At 43.7% G+C, this 19,879-nt stretch overlaps 1 protein-coding gene across 1 annotated transcript in view; it reads left to right on the forward strand.

The window, feature by feature from the left end:
• FSTL4 (follistatin like 4) overlaps positions 1-19,879 on the forward strand; it is a 2,149,215-nt gene that overhangs the window by 51,030 nt on the left and 2,078,306 nt on the right. The window contains exon 2 of the mRNA XM_085618028.1: positions 12,009-12,138. Coding sequence (XP_085474154.1) covers positions 12,019-12,138 — 120 coding nt within the window. The 5' untranslated portion in view covers positions 12,009-12,018. The remainder of the gene's footprint in view (positions 1-12,008; positions 12,139-19,879) is intronic.

Genomic DNA, 19,879 nt, shown 5'->3' on the forward strand with positions numbered 1-19,879 from the left:
CTTTTCACTCCAGTCAATGCAATAGTAGGGAAAGTTGTGGATTGTGGAGGAGTAAAATTAACTATTCCCACTCCAGTCAGTGCAACAGTAGGGAAAAGGTTGGATTGCGGAGGGGTAAAATTTACAATTCCCACTCCAGTAACTCTCTGCAACATTAAATACACAGTAGTTCACTTGAACAAATTTAAAACATTTAAAAACATTATTTTCATAATTAAATAGAAAAATTCTATATATAATTTCAGTTTAAAAATCAACAACTTACATATTTATTGCAATCTTTATTACATATTATAAATTAATACAAATATTATAATAATATTTAAAATATCAAACTATGGGTCTCATTGCGATAGCGGTGAGACCGCCACTGTCAGCCCATCAGTGGCAGTCCCACCGCCATTGGACGCTGCATTACAGCCAGCCTTATTATGATGGCGGGCGGCTCGCTGGTGGTCGGATAGGCTGACCACCATGGATCTGATAGGCTCAAAGATCCCGATGCACTGTCAGACGGAGTGTAATGCCTACAATGGTGGCTGTGCCTGCTCAAGCACCACCGAAGGTATTACAATGTCAGTTTCCACTAGCTGTTTCCTGGCGGTTTACCCGCCATGAAAAGGGTGTCAGAAAGGGACATTGGGGGCCTGGCCCTCCGACATGAGCCCTCAGGGGCACTTATGGAGCCCCCTACATATCCCTGCACCATGTGGCAGGAACCTCATGGTGCCTGCCACATACTGCAGGGATATGTACAGAGTGTATCTTTTGTACTGCAGCATTTGCTGCAGCCCGCAGCACACGCCGCAATGCAAAAGATAAACATTGTGACTGCCTTGAAGACGCATTGTGATACCGGTTGCGGGACCACCAACAGCTAGTCAGGCGGCCCCGTTTCCCAAGGGATGGCAGTCGGACATCAGTCTGACCGCCATCCTAATCAGGCCCCTATATTCCCAAAGTAGTAATAACAAATAAATACTATCTTTTTCAAATAAAAACGCACAACACAATTAACATATATAATCCAATAACACAATTTTCTAACTTTCTATCCTATATCTATACAAAATACGCAACAAATACCTAACATATATTCATTAAAATATACTATTTAAACTTATACATAAATATTTATCAATTAAAATATTATTAATAATTACCTACTAGTAAATTAATTATATTTGATTACCTTCCCGCTCTGTATCCTTAGAAAACCCACACCTAATATATATTTTTAAAAAATGTTACTTCCATATTGACATAATTAATTATCAATTAAACAATTAGTAATAATGAATGAATAACAAATTTAATAGATGTAATTAACTCCCCGCCCTTTACCCCTACAAATTCAACTGACACCTAATATATAACAAACAATATCTTGATTACACAATTAAAAAAATTAACAATTAAATGTATGTATTGACATTAATTAAATACTATAATTAACTTTTTGCACACCGTTTACCCATAGAAAAACAACAAAATATAAAAAAAATGTACATAAATTACATAATTATCAATTAATTCAGTAATTATATTAATAAATAATAATTATTATAATAAATTTGCTTCCCGCCCTATACCCCTACAAAACCAACAACCTACACCTAAAACTTAAATTTAAAAAAGTAATTATACAATTAACATTAATAACCATCAATTAAATAATTAATATTATTTAAAAGTGATGTATTACTTCATTATAATTTATACCTTAAGTTATTTACAACTCGACATTTCTGTAGGTCGATATTTAAATTTCGATATTTTGTCTGAATACCACTCCGATCATGGCCTCCAATATATCCTGCCTCCATTACGGTACTGCAAGTTCATTGTTGAAGACAAAAAGTACATCCTGAGCTTCCATACTCTAGCGGTTGTAATCCTCCAAGTGTTGTGTGACAGAAAAGGTCCTCAGTAAATCCGTAAACTGTTAATTGTTACTTTCATTCCTTTTGTACAGGTCTTCGTTGACAACACTTTTGCCAGAAGGATTTTACTGTGTAACAAAAGTTGTTCCATGTCAGCAATTGCTCCTCCTGAAGTCAGTAGATCATTATCCCTAAATTGGACTGCCATGAGACGTGGTGGCCCTGCCTTTTGGAAAGATCCTGTTATCTTCAGCTGCAAAATGGATCCTTATTATGGGACAGCATAGAGGATGTATATGATCAGAGTAACTACTTTTTCTGGACTGATGCAGTAGATCCGCCTAACAGAAAGTTGTATATGGACTAGGCAGCTGAGGATAGAACTACCAACCATACTCCATGCATTCTTATAAATATATTGGGCTCACTTATTTACAGTTTGGCCATCAGGGTACTCTCCCAAAACATGGCGTATATCTCGTCAACCATATTCAAGTGGTATAGCCTATAATGTGCTTATAATATGGCAGAGGAAGCATGTGCAAAGTTTGTGACGAAGAACCCCATCTGCCAAACCCTAAATATTGCCTCAAAGTCTTCAAAAGAATCTGCAGGTTTTTAAAAGCCTCAATATCATATTCTCTTTTAGCAAGGTCATCTTCATTGTGTCACTTTGGTTAATTAAGTGGTATTATAGCTATTTGTCTATATTGTGTGCTGCTAGATATATATCAACAGCAGCTGACACACTAGTGGATTTTGAGTGTCTGTCAAATAGTAGCTGCGCACTTGTGCCCCGCGGGTATTGTAGAAGTTGTTGTCAGTAGACATCCAATCAATGCAGCTAATCATTTTTTAAATGTGTTAGTATACATCAATTTTCATTGATTTCTGTTCTGAGGCACCTGATCTTTTGTGTGCGATTAATGACAAATTCTATCGCACCTTCCAGACAAATATCTACAGATAATGAACAGTTGTGTCTGGAACACCTGCAGCTGAAAACACTCATTGTAAGTGACATTTGATTATATACATGGTCTGGACTGGCAGGAATTGTTAACAGAATTTCAGAAACATTAGTCTTGAAACATTGTTCTTTACCTCGATTTCTCTGCATCCCTCCAGGCCTGATGATGTGACAGCCAGATATCACGATAAGGAAGATGTGTACCATGGCAGCATAGGAGCTGAGAATGGGGACAACCTCTGTTGTACATGTCCTCACCACCACCCTATCGTGGCATTACCACCACAAGGGTTAAAGATCACACACTGGTTAAAGGTCAAGTGAGGATGTCACTTAAGAGTTTTGAGCTACTGTGTTTCCCATGCACATTTCTTTTCATGATATGGAAATGTCACTATTGTTTTCATTTGAGTACATCTAAGTACAGGAGGAGAAGACGAAATTTAGGGGTTTATTTGCCGCGGTTGGACCTGGAAGCATGGGTTTTAATCCTGCATTCAGTGCAAATTGTACACATGCTACATGTAATGTAATTCTATAATGCAAATGTATATCACCATCCTTACTATACACAGTCTCAGTTTGTCTCCTAAACCTTCTTGTACAGAACTCTGATTTTGCTCATGTAGTGTATGCTGTAGAACTATCCGGACATACAGACACATACCCATATTTGTCTTTACAAGCACATCAGTGGACACAATGGTCTTAGTATATGTTTAAGCTTTGGGACAGATGCCTCAAGTTACAACTGGCTTACCAGTTTCCTAATATTTTAGCACGACTGACCATGAAAGTTATTGCGTTCAAATATGGTAACGTCTAGCTGTAAGGGTCTGTGGAAACAGCAATCAAAGCACAGTGCAGTAATCTTATCATAATAGGCATGTTTTCGCTCATGGCACTACTTGAATTGCCTGTTGGAGGTGGATAATATTGTCAAATATTATTACCCTTTGTATCAAACTGGGAGGAATGACAGGCGGCCAGGGACAGGATGTAACCAATTTAAATGGTTGTTCTTTGCATCAAGAGTATCATTAAGCCATGCATTCGGCACTTAACTTCTAATACCTTCTTTTTATACCCTTACTTGTTAATATCTCGGTAACATTGTAAGAACAAAGTTACAATAAAATACGTCTCAGAGGAAGCGCAGGGGAACTTCTCTTCCTTACATGGTATTTAGATGGTTGGTATCGTCCTTAAACTGGAGTATTCTGACACCATATTAACAACCGCATTAAAATGACGTGTCTTTTTACGTGTATTAATCTAGTTTAAGGACGATACCAATCATCTAAATACCATGCAAGGAACACAAGTTCCCCCGCGCTACCTTTGAAACTTATTTTATTGTACATGTAAAAAGCCACTTCATTTTAATGCGGTTGTTAATATGGTGTCAGAATACTTACCATACTGTTTTTTAAGTTTTATATTTTGCTTGAGACACAGACAGACAAAAGCAGATACATTAATAAAGATGTCTCTACCGGGGACAGAAAGACAAAGCAAAGCAATGAAATTCACGAAGGTGCCTCTGTAGTTTTTATTCCTTTTGGAACTTGAAATGTTTGAAGAACATCCTTGCACTCAGTCTGGTGATCAGTTGCATAGTATTTTTAGGAATAACTTACTATTAAGAGGTTTGTAATGTATCGTGCAGGGAAGCCCTATTTTGTCCAAAGAAGTGTTGACCTTTTTTGCGTGTTCCAGTTTTTTGGGCGATTTGTTTTTTGTTTGGTGTCTGGTCATGTTGAAAGGTTTAGAATAGTCTCTGGTAGTTTCATTACCTTTAGAGCAAGCAGTATTCTAATTATATTCTGCCTTTTACAGTTATCTTTTTGAACCCCATTGTTGCAATTTTTGAAACAATCAAGTCACCAATTCTTCTTTACTATAATCATGAACCTACTCTTTACTACCTTTTTACAACAGTTCTACTTGTCAAAAATCAAGGCCCACAATATTTTAGCAACTGAGTTCAGACTGTATTCATCCTACCTTCCCACTACCTCAAAGTAGAGATGAATTGTCAGATAAAACATGGTTGGCATCCACGTCTTGTGTTTGAAGGTAGTGGTCTGAAGTGGTCTGAAGTGGCCCATGTGAAAAAATGGCCTGATCTCTGGGGTAATTATCATCTTCAAGGGCCTTTAATATACCTCCTCTGCTAGGAAAATTCCAGGCAATATATTTAATATGCAGCTGTCCTTATTTGCTGCTGCTCCATTCCACAGGAAGCTTGAAAACGTGTTTATACTGTTGTAGGTTAACAGACTTGAAAGTGGGTATTTGTGAGTCTGCATGATATCAAGGCCCAGACAATCGCAGAAAGACATACACGGACAGAAATGAATATATTCCTCCACACCTCATTTCAGAGTAGCACAGACGTTTTTACCAAGTGCTGTCTGCATATGTAAGAATTTAAACAAAATAATACCTTTATAAACAGCCCTACATGCCAGGCTAAGGACAAGGGTCAGGTGTACAAGGAGCTGGTCGTAAAAACCTGATCACTATTTATGACCAGTAATTTGGGGACCAATGAATAATATCATGAACTGACCTATGCATTAATAGGTTGGTTCATAAAATTATGAATTAGAGTGGGTCACAATTCAACCTATTCCTAAGTATTAAAGACGTATGTCACAGATCACAGCTCATTCTGATTGGAGGCCATCACAGAGATTGTTGCTTGCTAAGGGCAGCATACTACCATGTCTGTGATTACCACTCAATAAAGAAAACTTTTTTTAAAAAACTGCAGCCCGTTTTCCTTAGAGCAAATGGAACTGTGTTTATGTACACCTCAAAAAAAAAATACATTTTAGTTTTTTCTTTTTTAAAGAGTGTTTCAGATTTGTCAGTGGTCTCCTGGAGCACAGCTAATCCAAACAAACTTTTTTTTAAGATTCACAAAGGGAAAGAAATTCTAAGGGGACCTCTTCCCTTTTGTGAATAAATTAAACATCCCTACTCATGTCTGTAATTTTTCAATGCTTTGCGACCAGATTAAGGTATAAAACTATTGCTACATCACATACCGATTTGCAATTTGGAACGGATGCCTACTAAAACCCTCTTCCACATTGCTAATTGGCATCCATTCATAAAGCCTTTTTAAAAGTTGAAAAGGTTTACTGACTTCCAATATGGCAATAGTACATAAAAAATTCATTTGATTGCTCTCAAACAATGACTGCAAGTGTTTGCAACTGTGAAAATGCTTATTATATCTGGCCAATACTTCCTTCTTAGTAAAATTGTGTTTTTCATTGAGGTGAAAGGGTGTAGCCTGTTAAACATACGCACGCACCAAGTCAGAAAAATCCATCACAGTGGAGACTAACCCTGGGCGTAGTTTGCGTAGTAGCGCTACGCGTAGCTGCGCGAAGTGCACTTCGCACTACGCGAGCTATGCGTAGCTGTGCAAACTGCGTAGTGCACTGTGCAAAATGCTGTTTGCGATGCTTGCACAGTGCCGGATGCTTGTCTGCACTGTGCAAGCTTCGCAAACAGCATCTTGCACAGTGCAAGCGGTCGTTTTCTGCCGCTCGAGTAGATTTCTACTCGAGCTGCAGCTTTCTCAACGCGGAATGGTAGTTTCTCATCGCGAGCGGCCGCGAGCATACGCGACCACTCACAATGAGAAACATGACCTCCCCGCGTTGAGAATCTCGCCGGGAGGTTTATTTTCCACGCTCACGATCGGCAACTTGATGTTGCTGATCGCGAACGAGGAAAAAGTCTTGCCGGAATGTCATTTTGCTCGCTCGCGGTCGACAACTTGACGTTGAGGACCGCGAGCAAGCAAAAAATGACCGCGTTGCTACGCTACGCGTGTTTGCACTGTGCTACGTGCAATTCGCGTAGTGCGAAGTAGCGCAAACTACGCAAGCATAGCGTAGTGCTTCGCCCAGGGTTAGTGGAGACCAGATATGGTGCTACACACAAAAAAGTGTTTCCTGAAATCATTTGTCAAGTAGGATCCTTATGGTTGTGTTTGGAGTTAATCAGTTGACCTAGTGACTTCATGACCACATGATTGGGCGAAATTAATCATTTAGCTTGGTGGGGTGTGGATTGAAGATGATAGGGGCATGCAGGTTGTTGATATAGTGAGAAGACGTAAGGTCGGATTCAGGGGAATATTCTCAAGGAGTTATCGCCGTATTAGTGGCACTTTTCTGGCGATAATGCGGCGATAATTTTAGCGTCCTATTACCAAGCTGTTGCTAACAGCCTTTGGCTACAGTTTATAGGCGAAAGTTGTAAAGATCGCTACTTCTGTTAGCGATAATTATATGCAGGAGAGGCGTTCCCGTGCAAAAACGCCCGCAAACCCCACTACTCCATATTCAGAAGGGGATCTTTGAAGTTCTGAAGTTACTTAAGACCAGAAAATAGCTGGTCTTTAAAATGGGGATAATGCTTGGGGCCACATCTCAGCATGTATTGGTGCTGGACAGCGCTGCAAGCAATGTTGCAGTGCTGTACTGCAACAAAACTACAGTGCGGGAATGCGCACCATCAATATTATAGTACGCATTCCTCTGCCCCATTCATGAAAAGTGTTGCAGCGATGCAACAAGACAGCGTTGCAACACTTCTCACTACTCCCTTCTTGCGACAGAATGTATGCACTGTATTCACTGGACAGTGCTCAATGACGCAAGTAATGACAGATATGTCAGGAATCCTGATGTATCTCTCTGCGCTAAAGTCACACATTGCTGCAGTCGTGTCACAACCATGATGCAACTCCAGCAATGCATGAGGCCAGCCTATCTCTGTGGCACTGCATCACCCTCATGCCTGCCATCAGGCAGGCTGAAGGTACTGACACAGTGCCGTTCATGAGGGGTGCCAGAATGTCAGTGCTACTGGAGATCTATCGGTGGTGGTTGCGTGCTGCGGTGTCATGGTTTGGGAGCATTGATGGAGTGTTGTTGTTGTGGTGGGAGTGGACGAAATGCTCTTCGGTGGCCATGATCCAGCTGCGACGGGGTGCGATGATGGCGGTGGCGTCCAGTGGGCAAGGTGAAGATGTGATGTTACCAATGATGGTCGGTCCAGGAGAGTCCGGTGTTGTGGCTGTAGTTGGATTTCCTGCTGACGGAGGTGACCTCCTCGACCGTGTGTCCTGCTATGTGGCTTGTTGAGGTGACTTGCTGCTTGCATCTGATGTAGGGGACCTTCTCCAGGAGGGGGTGGTGTCCTGGTCACTGGGGTTGTCCAGGTGGAACTTGAATTCACCAAGTAGGATGTCGTCGATGGGTGGGAGACCCTGGGGTGAAATGAGGTCTACAATTATATTGGAGAATGGGGGGCCATGGCCCTGGGGGCCTGCATGTGAGGGTGCAGCAGAGGATGTGCTAGGGCTTGGTCCGGATCTGGAAGTTGAGGTGGTCCATGGTTACCCTTCGGTCATTTGAGTGCATGGACAGTCGGATTGTGCTTCTGTAGGTGATGGCAATGCCTCCTCCTTGATGGTCGGGGTGCTCCTTGCGGGTGATACTGCACCCGTCAGTGATGGCGATGTCCAGTCTGTTGCAGAGGTTGGTCCTGGCAGGTGAGGTGGCGTCAAGGGTTGATGGTGAGGAGGCTGCTGGCGTTGTAGTGGTGGAGTGTCCAAGAAGAAGGCTCCTTGGTGCAGAGCGTGGTCCAGGGGCAGACAGACGCAAATGGCGTAGCCTATGGGTTGCCTTTGACACAGGAGACGGTGCATCGTCAACAACGCAAATCCGACAACGCAGGTGCCTTTACATCGCATTTGCCTTCAAAACAATAGACCCAAATACCTCAATGACAGAATCAACTTCCACGTACCCAAAAGAAAGAAACCTCCGATCTGCCAACCTTGCACTGGTTGAAACCCCGTGCATCCACAGAGCCTGAGTAGGCAGAAGATCCTTCTCCCACATTGCGGCCAAGACCTGGACCAAGCTACATGCAAACATCAGACGGACCTCCTCCCTGAACACCTTCAGGAAGACCCTCAAGACATGGCTCTTCGGCTAACAGATCTGCAAACTCCCCCCTCTGCGCCTTGAGACCCTCATGGGTGAGTAGCGCACTTACAAATCCCCTGATTGATTGGTTGATTGAGTCATCTTTGTGTGATGATTGTTCTTCTTCTGCACTGCTTGGGGCAGTAGGGCAACGCTCTTCCACCGTTGCAGAAGTGCCGCCACTGGGGATACATCATCTTTATGTGATAGGCCTGAGCGACTCGTCCCCCGGCCCTCCTGCGCTATGTGTCCCACCTTCTCCTTACCTGTACATTGACACTGTGGTGCAATCCCCTGCACTCTCTCCAAATCTGTGACTCAGCCAGCAGGAGCCTCAGCCAGGTGTGATTTCAGTGGGCTGGATACAGCAGTCACTGCCTAGTCCGCTGGTGAACCTCCCGATGCAGTTGATGCAGCAGGACCCCCTTAGCTGTGAAGTTGCAGTGCTCACCCCCACACAAGTTTGGCATAGCACAGGGGCATCACCCTCAACAGCATACGGTCAGTCCAACATCATGGGGCCTGTGATGCAGGGAGATGGCACACACCGTTGGGAATCCCCTTCGTGCACCCCGGTGTAGTGGTGAATCGTAGTATGCGATGCGGACCTCACTACATTGGTGCGCTGGAGCGCCTCTACCATTAACATCTCCAAGGGTCACAAGGCGGTCTTCTCACACAGGTCAGCAATGTGTCTCCATGCGACCTGCCAGACTTCACCACCAGGTACGGGCGATCGTCGCGCCTCAATGTCTTCTGCCATGGCTCATCGACTCCACAGCTCCTCCACATCCCACTCCAGGCTCCAGATGCAGGTCCAGCAAGGCATCCAGGCTCCAGACGCAGGTCCAGCGAGGCATCCAGGTCTCAGTTGCAGGTCCAGCAAGGCATCCAGGCTCCAGAAGCAGGTCCAGCGAGGCATCCAGGCCCCTGGTGCAAGTCCAGCAAGGTATCCAGGCTCCAGATGCAGGTCCAGGAGAGCATCCAGGCTCCAGACGCAGGTCCAGCAAGGCATCCAGGCTCCAGACACAGGTCCAGTGAGGGATCCAGGCTCCAGACGCAGGTCCAGCAAGGCATCCAGGCTCCAGGCACAGGTCCAGCGAGGCATCCAGGCTCCAGGCGCAGGTCCAGCGAGGCATCAAGTCTCTCATCCTGGTCATCCTGGATGTTGGCTGGCTTGTAGGGTTGTTGATGTGTGCTGCACTTGGTCCTGGCTGCTCCATTCTGCATTTTATTGTTTTTTGTGCCTATTTTATATTAGAGGTTTACTGACACTCTGTTTTTTGCATTAGAGGCAAAAAAACTTGCGTTGGGCTGACTAACATGAGTTTTTTGCCGCTAATGGGCCTATCGGTGGTTATCGCCCGCTAACGCCGGTTTTCCTATCGCTATCGCGCTGATGTTAGCAGCAATTTTTGCTGGCGTTCCCTGTTACTATTGCCATGTAGCGGTAGCTTGTGAATACACCGCTAACATGGCGATAGTTTTCATGGTTAGGCGGCGGTCAAAAAACTGCCGCTAACTGGCGTTTGCGATAGGTATTGCCGGTCCTTGAGAATATCCCCCTCAGTTTTTTTTGTTTTTTTTTATGTCTGGCATAAAGACTGCTGAAGCTCTCTTACTATCCTCTTTTTATCCAAAACGCATAATGAAAATACTTACGAATGAATATGCTTAGATTGGCTTTCTGTCAGCCCTCTACATCCACTGGTCTGTTCAAATGCCAGTCTAAAATTTTAAAATAATATTTTATTTGTTTGCATTAAGCACAAAACTGTCAAACAAGTGACTAATGTTACCCATACTTCCCTTCTGCCTCCCTACCTTTTCTCTCACACAGAGTCGCATTACATTTGTTGTAAATTGTGGCAAGGTATATCTTGATTTGTTTGCAGAGCTTTCTTCTTTGGCTTATTGTCCGTGGATTAATCACAGATTTGTCTCCTCATAGATCTGACTTTCACTTGACTCCAGTCTCTTTCTCTCATTCTCTAGCCCCCTGTGCCTCTAGCCCTCCATGGACCACCCGTCCCATATTTTTTAAAGTTTCTTGCAGCATTCTCTACCCTTGTATATCATTTGTTCTCTAATACAACAGCTGTTCAACTCTTGGTCCCAGTCACTCAGTTTCAGGTTTGTACTGTTACCCCATTTGAGTGTGGCTTCTCTTTTTGCCAGTATGTAGCCCAAATTGATCAGTAGCTTCCTATATAAGGTTGCATCTAATTCTCTCCATATTCCCAGAGGTTCCATGCGGTGCCTGCACCTCTATATGTATTCCAGTGGCATCTTCTAACCTTTGTGTTACTCACTCCCAGAAAGCCTGAATTTTTGTTCGGGCACTCCCATAATGTGTTGAGGAAGGTACCCCTCTGACCACAGGTGCGAAGGCACATCTCACCACTGGTTCTGCCTATTTTATGCAGGAGGACTCTGGTGTAGTAAATATTCTCAATTGGATCAGTTGATATCGAGCTGCATTTTTACCCTTTATTATGTTTACACTTTTAATGTCTGTTTCATATGTTTGAAAGAAAAGACATTGAAACTGGGAAATAATGTTTTCTTCAAGAATGCTTTACAGCAATGTAACTTCCAGGTTATGGATTCATTTATCTTGTCTTGTTAACTTCTTGCTCCACTCTTATCCCAGTTCCCACTCCTGCAAGGCCAACCCCTTCAACTAACACTCATTTTGCACCATCTCCTGTCTATCCCGCACTCTTCTTGTTTCTGCTTCACTTTAGTGCTCCTTCTTTAGTCTCTTCACGTGTCCACCCCTCTCTTTTGCTGTCCCTTTATTCCACTAAATATAGAGTATGTGAAAATCAACTTTCATGAATTTCCCAACATAGACACTATTTGTTTAAGAATGGCAAGTAATAAGATGCATTACTTTCTTCCATATAATTGTGTTGCCATGATCTTTAAATGACGAAGAACTATTTGAATTTTTTCTGCAAAACAGAGCACACCTGCTCTCGCAAATGCTGTGTGCAACACCCGGCAGTAGAGGTGGCAGATATCTTTTAATATCTCATTTAGGCAGTAGGAACGCGTTGAGGTGTTTGAAACTGCGGAGTGTGCGCCTCAGATGATTTGACTTGATGGCTTCCATCTTGTCCTCTACAGACTGGCAATAATGAAATCAAGAAGTGGCCATCTCATTCTGCTTGGGGTCCTCCTGTCGGCCGCTTGGGGATGGATGGACTCAGACAGCAACAGACGCTTCACTTCAGCTGCGGGGAACTTACAGACACAGGTAATGCTGACATTTTTCTCTGTATTGCTTTTTTTTATTATATTTTTTTACCTTTTTACGCTTTGCCTTTTTTCTCAAGCACGGGTGGGGTAGAAGACAGAGAATCACATTCGAGTGCAGCTAAATTACGCATTAATACAATGCAAATGATAGTAAGAATGAATTGAACACAATATGTTCTTTGTCAAATTTTTCTGCTTCATTAGCCAGGCCAATGGAATAGTTTGATACATCTTGTAGAACAGCAATCCAAACTCAAAGGGACATTTAATTAAATAATAAAAATGCAGCTCAACCAAATGTATTTCTCAAGGCACATTTGAGACATAAAAACAATATTTATATCTAAGATATTCAGTGTCCTGTACTTTTTATGCCTCAGAATCTTGTGCCTATTAGAACTTTAAAAAAAAGTATTTTTATTGACTGTGGATTCAAATAAAATAGCACAGCTCTGAGCTGAATTGCACAAACGAAAGATGTAGGGAGAAAGAAAATGAACAGACCATGGGGCATATTTACTAGAACATGGCAGAGCGCAGTGTTACGCTAAAATTGGTAACGCTGCACTCCATCAGTTTCAAAACGCAGGGAAGCGCTGTGTTTACAAGAATGCAGTGTACGCCTGCGTTTCCCCTAGTGCTGGTGCTAAAGAAGCTGCCTAGCGCCAGCACAGGCACCCATGTGCCATGCTGCAAGGGTGCCTGCGCTGCAGGGGGGATTGCTTATGTGCAGGAAGGGACACCTTCCTGCACATACACAATCTTATCAGGCGATTTTCTATTTCTATGCAGCACATATGGAAAGAGCAAAATAATGAAACATTTCTCATTGCACCACCTGCTTAAAACCAGGTATACCTTGGTGCAACCCCATGCCTTGTTAATATGGAGCAGCGCAAAAAACGTATAGGTGTGGCGGCGGAACGCCTACTGCAACACCCATTGCACGCCCCTTTTACGCTAAGTGCTGCATGAATAGGGGCATTATTTACAAGGCGGTGTTTAATCACATTAAGAGACTTAATGCCACATTGTAAATAGGGCAAAGGACTTAACGCCACCAGAGGGTTGGAAAAATTGACGTTTTGGTGGACTTAACTCCTTGTAAATATGCCCCCAAGAGACTAAGGGGATCATTTGCAAGCCCCTTGCATCACCAGTACATCACTTTTTATCACATAAAACGTGACGCACCAGCAGCGCAAGGGGCTTGTAAATACGCCCTGAAACTTACAGCTCGTGTAAATATCCAATCAATGCAGCTTATCCATTTTCATTAGTGCAGCCAGTGCAATGCCACAAGGACCAAGGGTGATGAGGCTCCAGCCTCTCCACAACCAGATCTATAACTGTCTCTACTACCCAGAGAGAAAGCACAAAGGCTCATGTACCCACTTGAGTTAGAGCCCATGTAACCCTTCCTGTCACACTGTCAGCAGTAGATTAGGCCATCACCTCATGTGGCAAGGGATCGCCGAGAGGTAACACCACCTTGGGGACAAATAATATTCTACCTTTTCCCCAGGTGGTTTTACCTTCCGGTCCTAGGACCAGCCCTATTCAGGTATCAGTACATGCCCCCCTACTCAGTTGGAAGGCCTGTGCTGCTGCCTGTGGGGCAATTACAGTCCTGGGGGGGGGGCGGGAGGCACACCCCTGCCCGCTGCTGCAGTCAGCCCCGCCCAAGAGCCGCAGGTCAGAAAGAGCGATAGCATGCGTTTAAATTATACCAAATTATTTTTAAAAATGATCTTTTCACATGTCCTGTGCGCCATCATTTGGAATGCGGAACCTCTATCCGAAGCACACATTTCAGTCTAGCTGCGATTTTTGAAGGATTCACACTGTGAATTGAGACGAAAATATTGTTTTGTGTTCAATTTCAGATTTACCAGGGCCTTCAAATTAAGGGCTTACTTTCGAGGGCGAGCTCTTGAGACATCTGGGAAGAGTGAATGGCTCATTTGTCTTGTACAATAAATATTTAAAATCTGGGGCTAAGCATAATTTGAAGTAAAATGTTGCAAAGTTTGTAACTTCAAATGCTATCAATTTTCCTGTTCGCATACCTCAAAATCTAAGAAACACCTAGAATGTTAACAAACTCTGTATCTCATCCTTCTATTCCACAATGCACGAACAGCAGATGGACTGATGGCTCACACTGTAGCAGTTGGGAGTACCACCAGTTTCCATTTGGCTAAACAAAAGCTGCACTTTAAGTATTGATTCCTGGTTGTGTCTTGTTCCTGCGACACACCGATATTTCTCAAAATGTAGCAAGTCTGCAGACTCACCTGGCAACACCGATCTTTAAATATGTTAAGTAGATTTCCTAAAATAGCGCCTTTATTAAACCCATAGTAGCTGTTCGTGCTTGTGCAGAACTATGGTTTATGTGGTACAGACAGAGCAATAGGGCTCAGGGGCAGCACTGCAGATGCTACTCAAGTGTTTACAGACCTCAATAATTGGATCCCTGTCCTTTTTGTGTTGCTTTATAATTGGTGCTCAAAATGTGCTAGTTCTAGAAAATACCTACATAGTTTCTGTCCCCAAATCATTGCAGTTATTATATAAAGCTGAAGTACGACTGTTTCCCTGTGCAGCTTATAAAATAGTCACAGTGAAGCATGCAAGTCATAATTTTCAGGGTAAAGTTCTCCCGTTTGGTTAATGTTTTATCATCATACAATTTGAGCCACGAGTGATTTTTTTTATTTACTCAAGTTTTGTTTATTTAGTTTTACACCAAAGGGGGTAACAACAGTACAACTTGGGTGTCCACGAGTGTTTTAACATGTCAGACTGAGGGAAGGCGTGCTTTTGTGGCAGTCAGTAGGTAAAATGGTGCCTGAAGTGTAGACCACCATGTTACTTCCTTCAGAAAAATTGCCCCAGGGCTCAGAATGCTGAAACAACTCTAAAAATCCATCCTAAATCCGCTAAAAAACACAAAACTTTGAAGCCTTAAAATCCAAACTGCTGGAGGAAAACCTCATTCCGGTTCACACAAACAGCTGACCCTCCCGTATACTGGAGCCACTGCACAAAGCCATATTCATTATTATAGACATTTTCAGACCATACGGAAAGGCACAAACAGGAATAGACTTGCGGCCCGACTTAAAATTTGGCGGACAAGTCCTCCTTCAAAAGTGTGTCCAATGCAATCCATCAGCCACATTCCAAGTGCATTATATCCTAATGCACGTGCAGTACACTGGACTAGATACCTGTTACGTTTGTGATGGAGTACCCATCTGCCAAACTCTAAATCTGACCCTTAATCTTTAGTTATCCAACATTATGAAACAACTTAAAAACACTTCCACAATTTAGAATCTGTTAGCCGCAAAACTCCATCCCTTGCCTTGTCAATTGTCCTCTAAACATGTTGGATCCACGTGCCACAAACCCATTTTCTGTATACAAAAGAGTACAGCCCCGGTCAAGCACTGGGATCTCTCAACAACCTATGGTAAATCTTGAAAATAGTTCGAAATTTCACTGTTCCTTAGTGTTTCACATCAATTGTACCTTCATCCCGAGATCTTCGCATTCACTGGGCTCTTTTTTTTCATTAAAAAGAATCAAGCTAATTTTCCCTCCTAAAAAGAATTAATCTGCACCCTTCAGTCTTCTTCAAAGAAAAATGCAGTTGAAACAGAAGTAAAGTAAAGGTAGCCCTGCTATCTGAAAGTGTGATTGCGAATTTTTACATTGTTCCCCAAAATATTTGACTGTAAAACAATAAACACTATGAATAACAATAACAAAAATAATAATAATAAATATAAGTAACTAGTGCTCATGGTGAATTTATCCGATAAGCTAGATTTATTTTACTTCCCTTTATGTTTTTTTGTGCTTTAATCTCATCTATACTTCAATGTTTTTCTTCCCAGTGTGCAGGGTTACATTTTTAATGTGGTGCTTGCTTAAGTGTGGTATTCCTTTTTCCATGCTCTTTTATATTCTCCCTTTTCTCTCTTTTGTTTCTGTCTTTTTCCTTACATGTGGTACCACTATGTACTGTACTTGTTCTCTTTTTTCACTCTCCTCATATTTATTTAATCTATACCCCTGCCTCTTTTTAATTTTCCTATTCCACTTTCCATTTTTCCCTTTTGGAAGTAAACAAAAAAGTTTCTATTTCTTTTTTCTCTACCCTCCTGTTTTCCCTGTTTTAATTCTCCCACCTTTATGTACCCAATTTTTCAAAGTCTTGAATTCTTCAAAGTGTTCCCCCCTTCACTTTCAAAGACAGTTTCTCAGTGCTGAGATAATATCTAGATGTTAATATATCCCATGTTATGGTATTCTACTAATAACATGCTAGATTGATTCATAGACAAGGGTATTAAACGTACAGAAGCATACCCTTTACGTAGAACACCTGTCCTCAACTATGTTCTGTATTTAAAAATTGCTGCTGGGTCCTCCACATCAGATGGGGAAATGTGTATGCATGATTGCTAGTAGGGTGTGTCACCAGTCCTGAGGCGGAAGCCGGGACTCGAGATTCCCATTTTTTAGAACTTTGCTGGTATTTTGCTGCTATAAATACTTTACTGAGCGTGTGTGTTTTAATTGTGATTTTAATACTTTTAATCGCGCATTTGCACAACCCAGGCTCGAACCTGTGAGATCGTCCTTTCCGGTCCCGCCATTCAGTGTGAGGAAAACGAGCTGGGCGAGCAGTCTAGTGCTTCGCCCCGCCCCCCGCCTGCATAAAAGCACAGACCTATCACATCCCCGCTGATTGCTAGTAGGGTGTGTCACCAGTCCTGAGGCGGAAGCCGGGACTCGAGATTCCCATTTTTTAGAACGTTGCTGGTATTTTGCTGCTATAAATACTTTACTGAGCGTGTGTGTTTTAATTGTGATTTTAATACTTTTAATCGCGCATTTGCACAACCCAGGCTCGAACCTGTGAGATCGTCCTTTCCGGTCCCGCCATTCAGTGTGAGGAAAACGAGCTCGGCGAGCAGTCTAGTGCTCCGCCCCCCGCCTGCATAAAAACGCAGACCTATCACATACCCGCTGATTGCTAGTAGGGTGTGTCACCAGTCCTGAGGCGGAAGCCGGGACTCGAGATTCCCATTTTTTAGAACTTTGCTGGTATTTTGCTGCTATAAATACTTTACTGAGCGTGTGTGTTTTAATTGTGATTTTAATACTTTTAATCGCGCATTTGCACAACCCAGGCTCGAACCTGTGAGATCGTCCTTTCCGGTCCCGCCATTCAGTGTGAGGAAAACGAGCTGGGCGAGCAGTCTAGTGCTCCGCCCCGCCCCCCGCCTGCATAAAAGCGCAGACCTATCACATCCCCGCTGATTGCTAGTAGGGTGTGTCACCAGTCCTGAGGCGGAAGTCGGGACTCGAGATTCCCATTTTTTAGAACTTTGCTGGTATTTTGCTGCTATAAATACTTTACTGAGCGTGTGTGTTTTAATGGTGATTTTTATACTTTTAATCGCGCATTTGCACAACCCAGGCTCGAACCTGTGAGATCGTCCTTTCCGGTCCCGCCATTCAGTGTGAGGAAAACGAGCTGGGCAAGCAGTCTAGTGCTCCGCCCCGCCCCCCGCCTGCATAAAAGCGCAGACCTATCACATCCCCGCTGATTGCTAGTAGGGTGTGTCACCAGTCCTGAGGCAGAAGCCGGGACTCGAGATTCCCATTTTTTAGAACTTTGCTGGTATTTTGCTGCTATAAATACTTTACTGAGCGTGTGTGTTTTAATTGTGATTTTAATACTTTTAATCGCGCATTTGCACAACCCAGGCTCGAACCTGTGAGATCGTCCTTTCCGGTCCCGCCATTCAGTGTGAGGAAAACGAGCTGGGCGAGCAGTCTAGTGCTCCGCCCCGCCCCCGCCTGCATAAAAGCGCAGACCTATCACATCCCCGCTGATTTCTAGTAGGGTGTGTCACCAGTCCTGAGGCGGAAGCCGGGACTCGAGATTCCCATTTTTTAGAACGTTGCTGGTATTTTGCTGCTATAAATACTTTACTGAGCGTGTGTGTTTTAATTGTGATTTTAATACTTTTAATCGCGCATTTGCACAACCCAGGCTCGAACCTGTGAGATCGTCCTTTCCGGTCCCGCCATTCAGTGTGAGGAAAAAGAGCTGGGCGAGCAGTCTAGTGCTCCGCCCCGCCCCCCACCTGCATAAAAGCGCAGACCTATCACATCCCCGCTGATTGCTAGTAGGGTGTGTCACCAGTCCTGAGGCGGAAGCCGGGACTCGAGATTCCCATTTTTTAGAACTTTGCTGGTATTTTGCTGCTATAAATACTTTACTGAGCGTGTGTGTTTTAATTGTGATTTTAATACTTTTAATCGCGCATTTGCACAACCCAGGCTCGAACCTGTGAGATCGTCCTTTCCGGTCCCGCCATTCAGTGTGAGGAAAACGAGCTGGGCGAGCAGTCTAGTGCTCCGCCCCGCCTGCATAAAAGCGCAGACCTATCACATCCCTGCTGATTGCTAGTAGGGTGTGTCACCAGTCCTGAGGCGGAAGCCGGGACTCGAGATTCCCATTTTTTAGAACTTTGCTGGTATTTTGCTGCTATAAATACTTTACTGAGCGTGTGTGTTTTAATTGTGATTTTAATACTTTTAATCGCGCATTTGCACAACCCAGGCTCGAACCTGTGAGATCGTCCTTTCCGGTCCCGCCATTCAGTGTGAGGAAAACGAGCTGGGCGAGCAGTCTAGTGCTCCGCCCCGCCCCCCGCCTGCATAAAAGCGCAGACCTATCACATCCCCGCTGATTGCTAGTAGGGTGTGTCACCAGTCCTGAGGCGGAAGTCGGGACTCGAGATTCCCATTTTTTAGAACTTTGCTGGTATTTTGCTGCTATAAATACTTTACTGAGCGTGTGTGTTTTAATGGTGATTTTTATACTTTTAATCGCGCATTTGCACAACCCAGGCTCGAACCTGTGAGATCGTCCTTTCCGGTCCCGCCATTCAGTGTGAGGAAAACGAGCTGGGCGAGCAGTCTAGTGCTCCGCCCCGCCCCCCGCCTGCATAAAAGCGCAGACCTATCACATCCCCGCTGATTGCTAGTAGGGTGTGTCACCAGTCCTGAGGCAGAAGCCGGGACTCGAGATTCCCATTTTTTAGAACTTTGCTGGTATTTTGCTGCTATAAATACTTTACTGAGCGTGTGTGTTTTAATTGTGATTTTAATACTTTTAATCGCGCATTTGCACAACCCAGGCTCGAACCTGTGAGATCGTCCTTTCCGGTCCCGCCATTCAGTGTGAGGAAAACGAGCTGGGCGAGCAGTCTAGTGCTCCGCCCCGCCCCCGCCTGCATAAAAGCGCAGACCTATCACATCCCCGCTGATTTCTAGTAGGGTGTGTCACCAGTCCTGAGGCGGAAGCCGGGACTCGAGATTCCCATTTTTTAGAACGTTGCTGGTATTTTGCTGCTATAAATACTTTACTGAGCGTGTGTGTTTTAATTGTGATTTTAATACTTTTAATCGCGCATTTGCACAACCCAGGCTCGAACCTGTGAGATCGTCCTTTCCGGTCCCGCCATTCAGTGTGAGGAAAAAGAGCTGGGCGAGCAGTCTAGTGCTCCGCCCCGCCCCCCACCTGCATAAAAGCGCAGACCTATCACATCCCCGCTGATTGCTAGTAGGGTGTGTCACCAGTCCTGAGGCGGAAGCCGGGACTCGAGATTCCCATTTTTTAGAACTTTGCTGGTATTTTGCTGCTA

Source organism: Triturus cristatus, chromosome 7 (assembly GCF_964204655.1).
Source record: "Triturus cristatus chromosome 7, aTriCri1.1, whole genome shotgun sequence".
Taxonomy (NCBI): domain Eukaryota; kingdom Metazoa; phylum Chordata; class Amphibia; order Caudata; family Salamandridae; genus Triturus; species Triturus cristatus.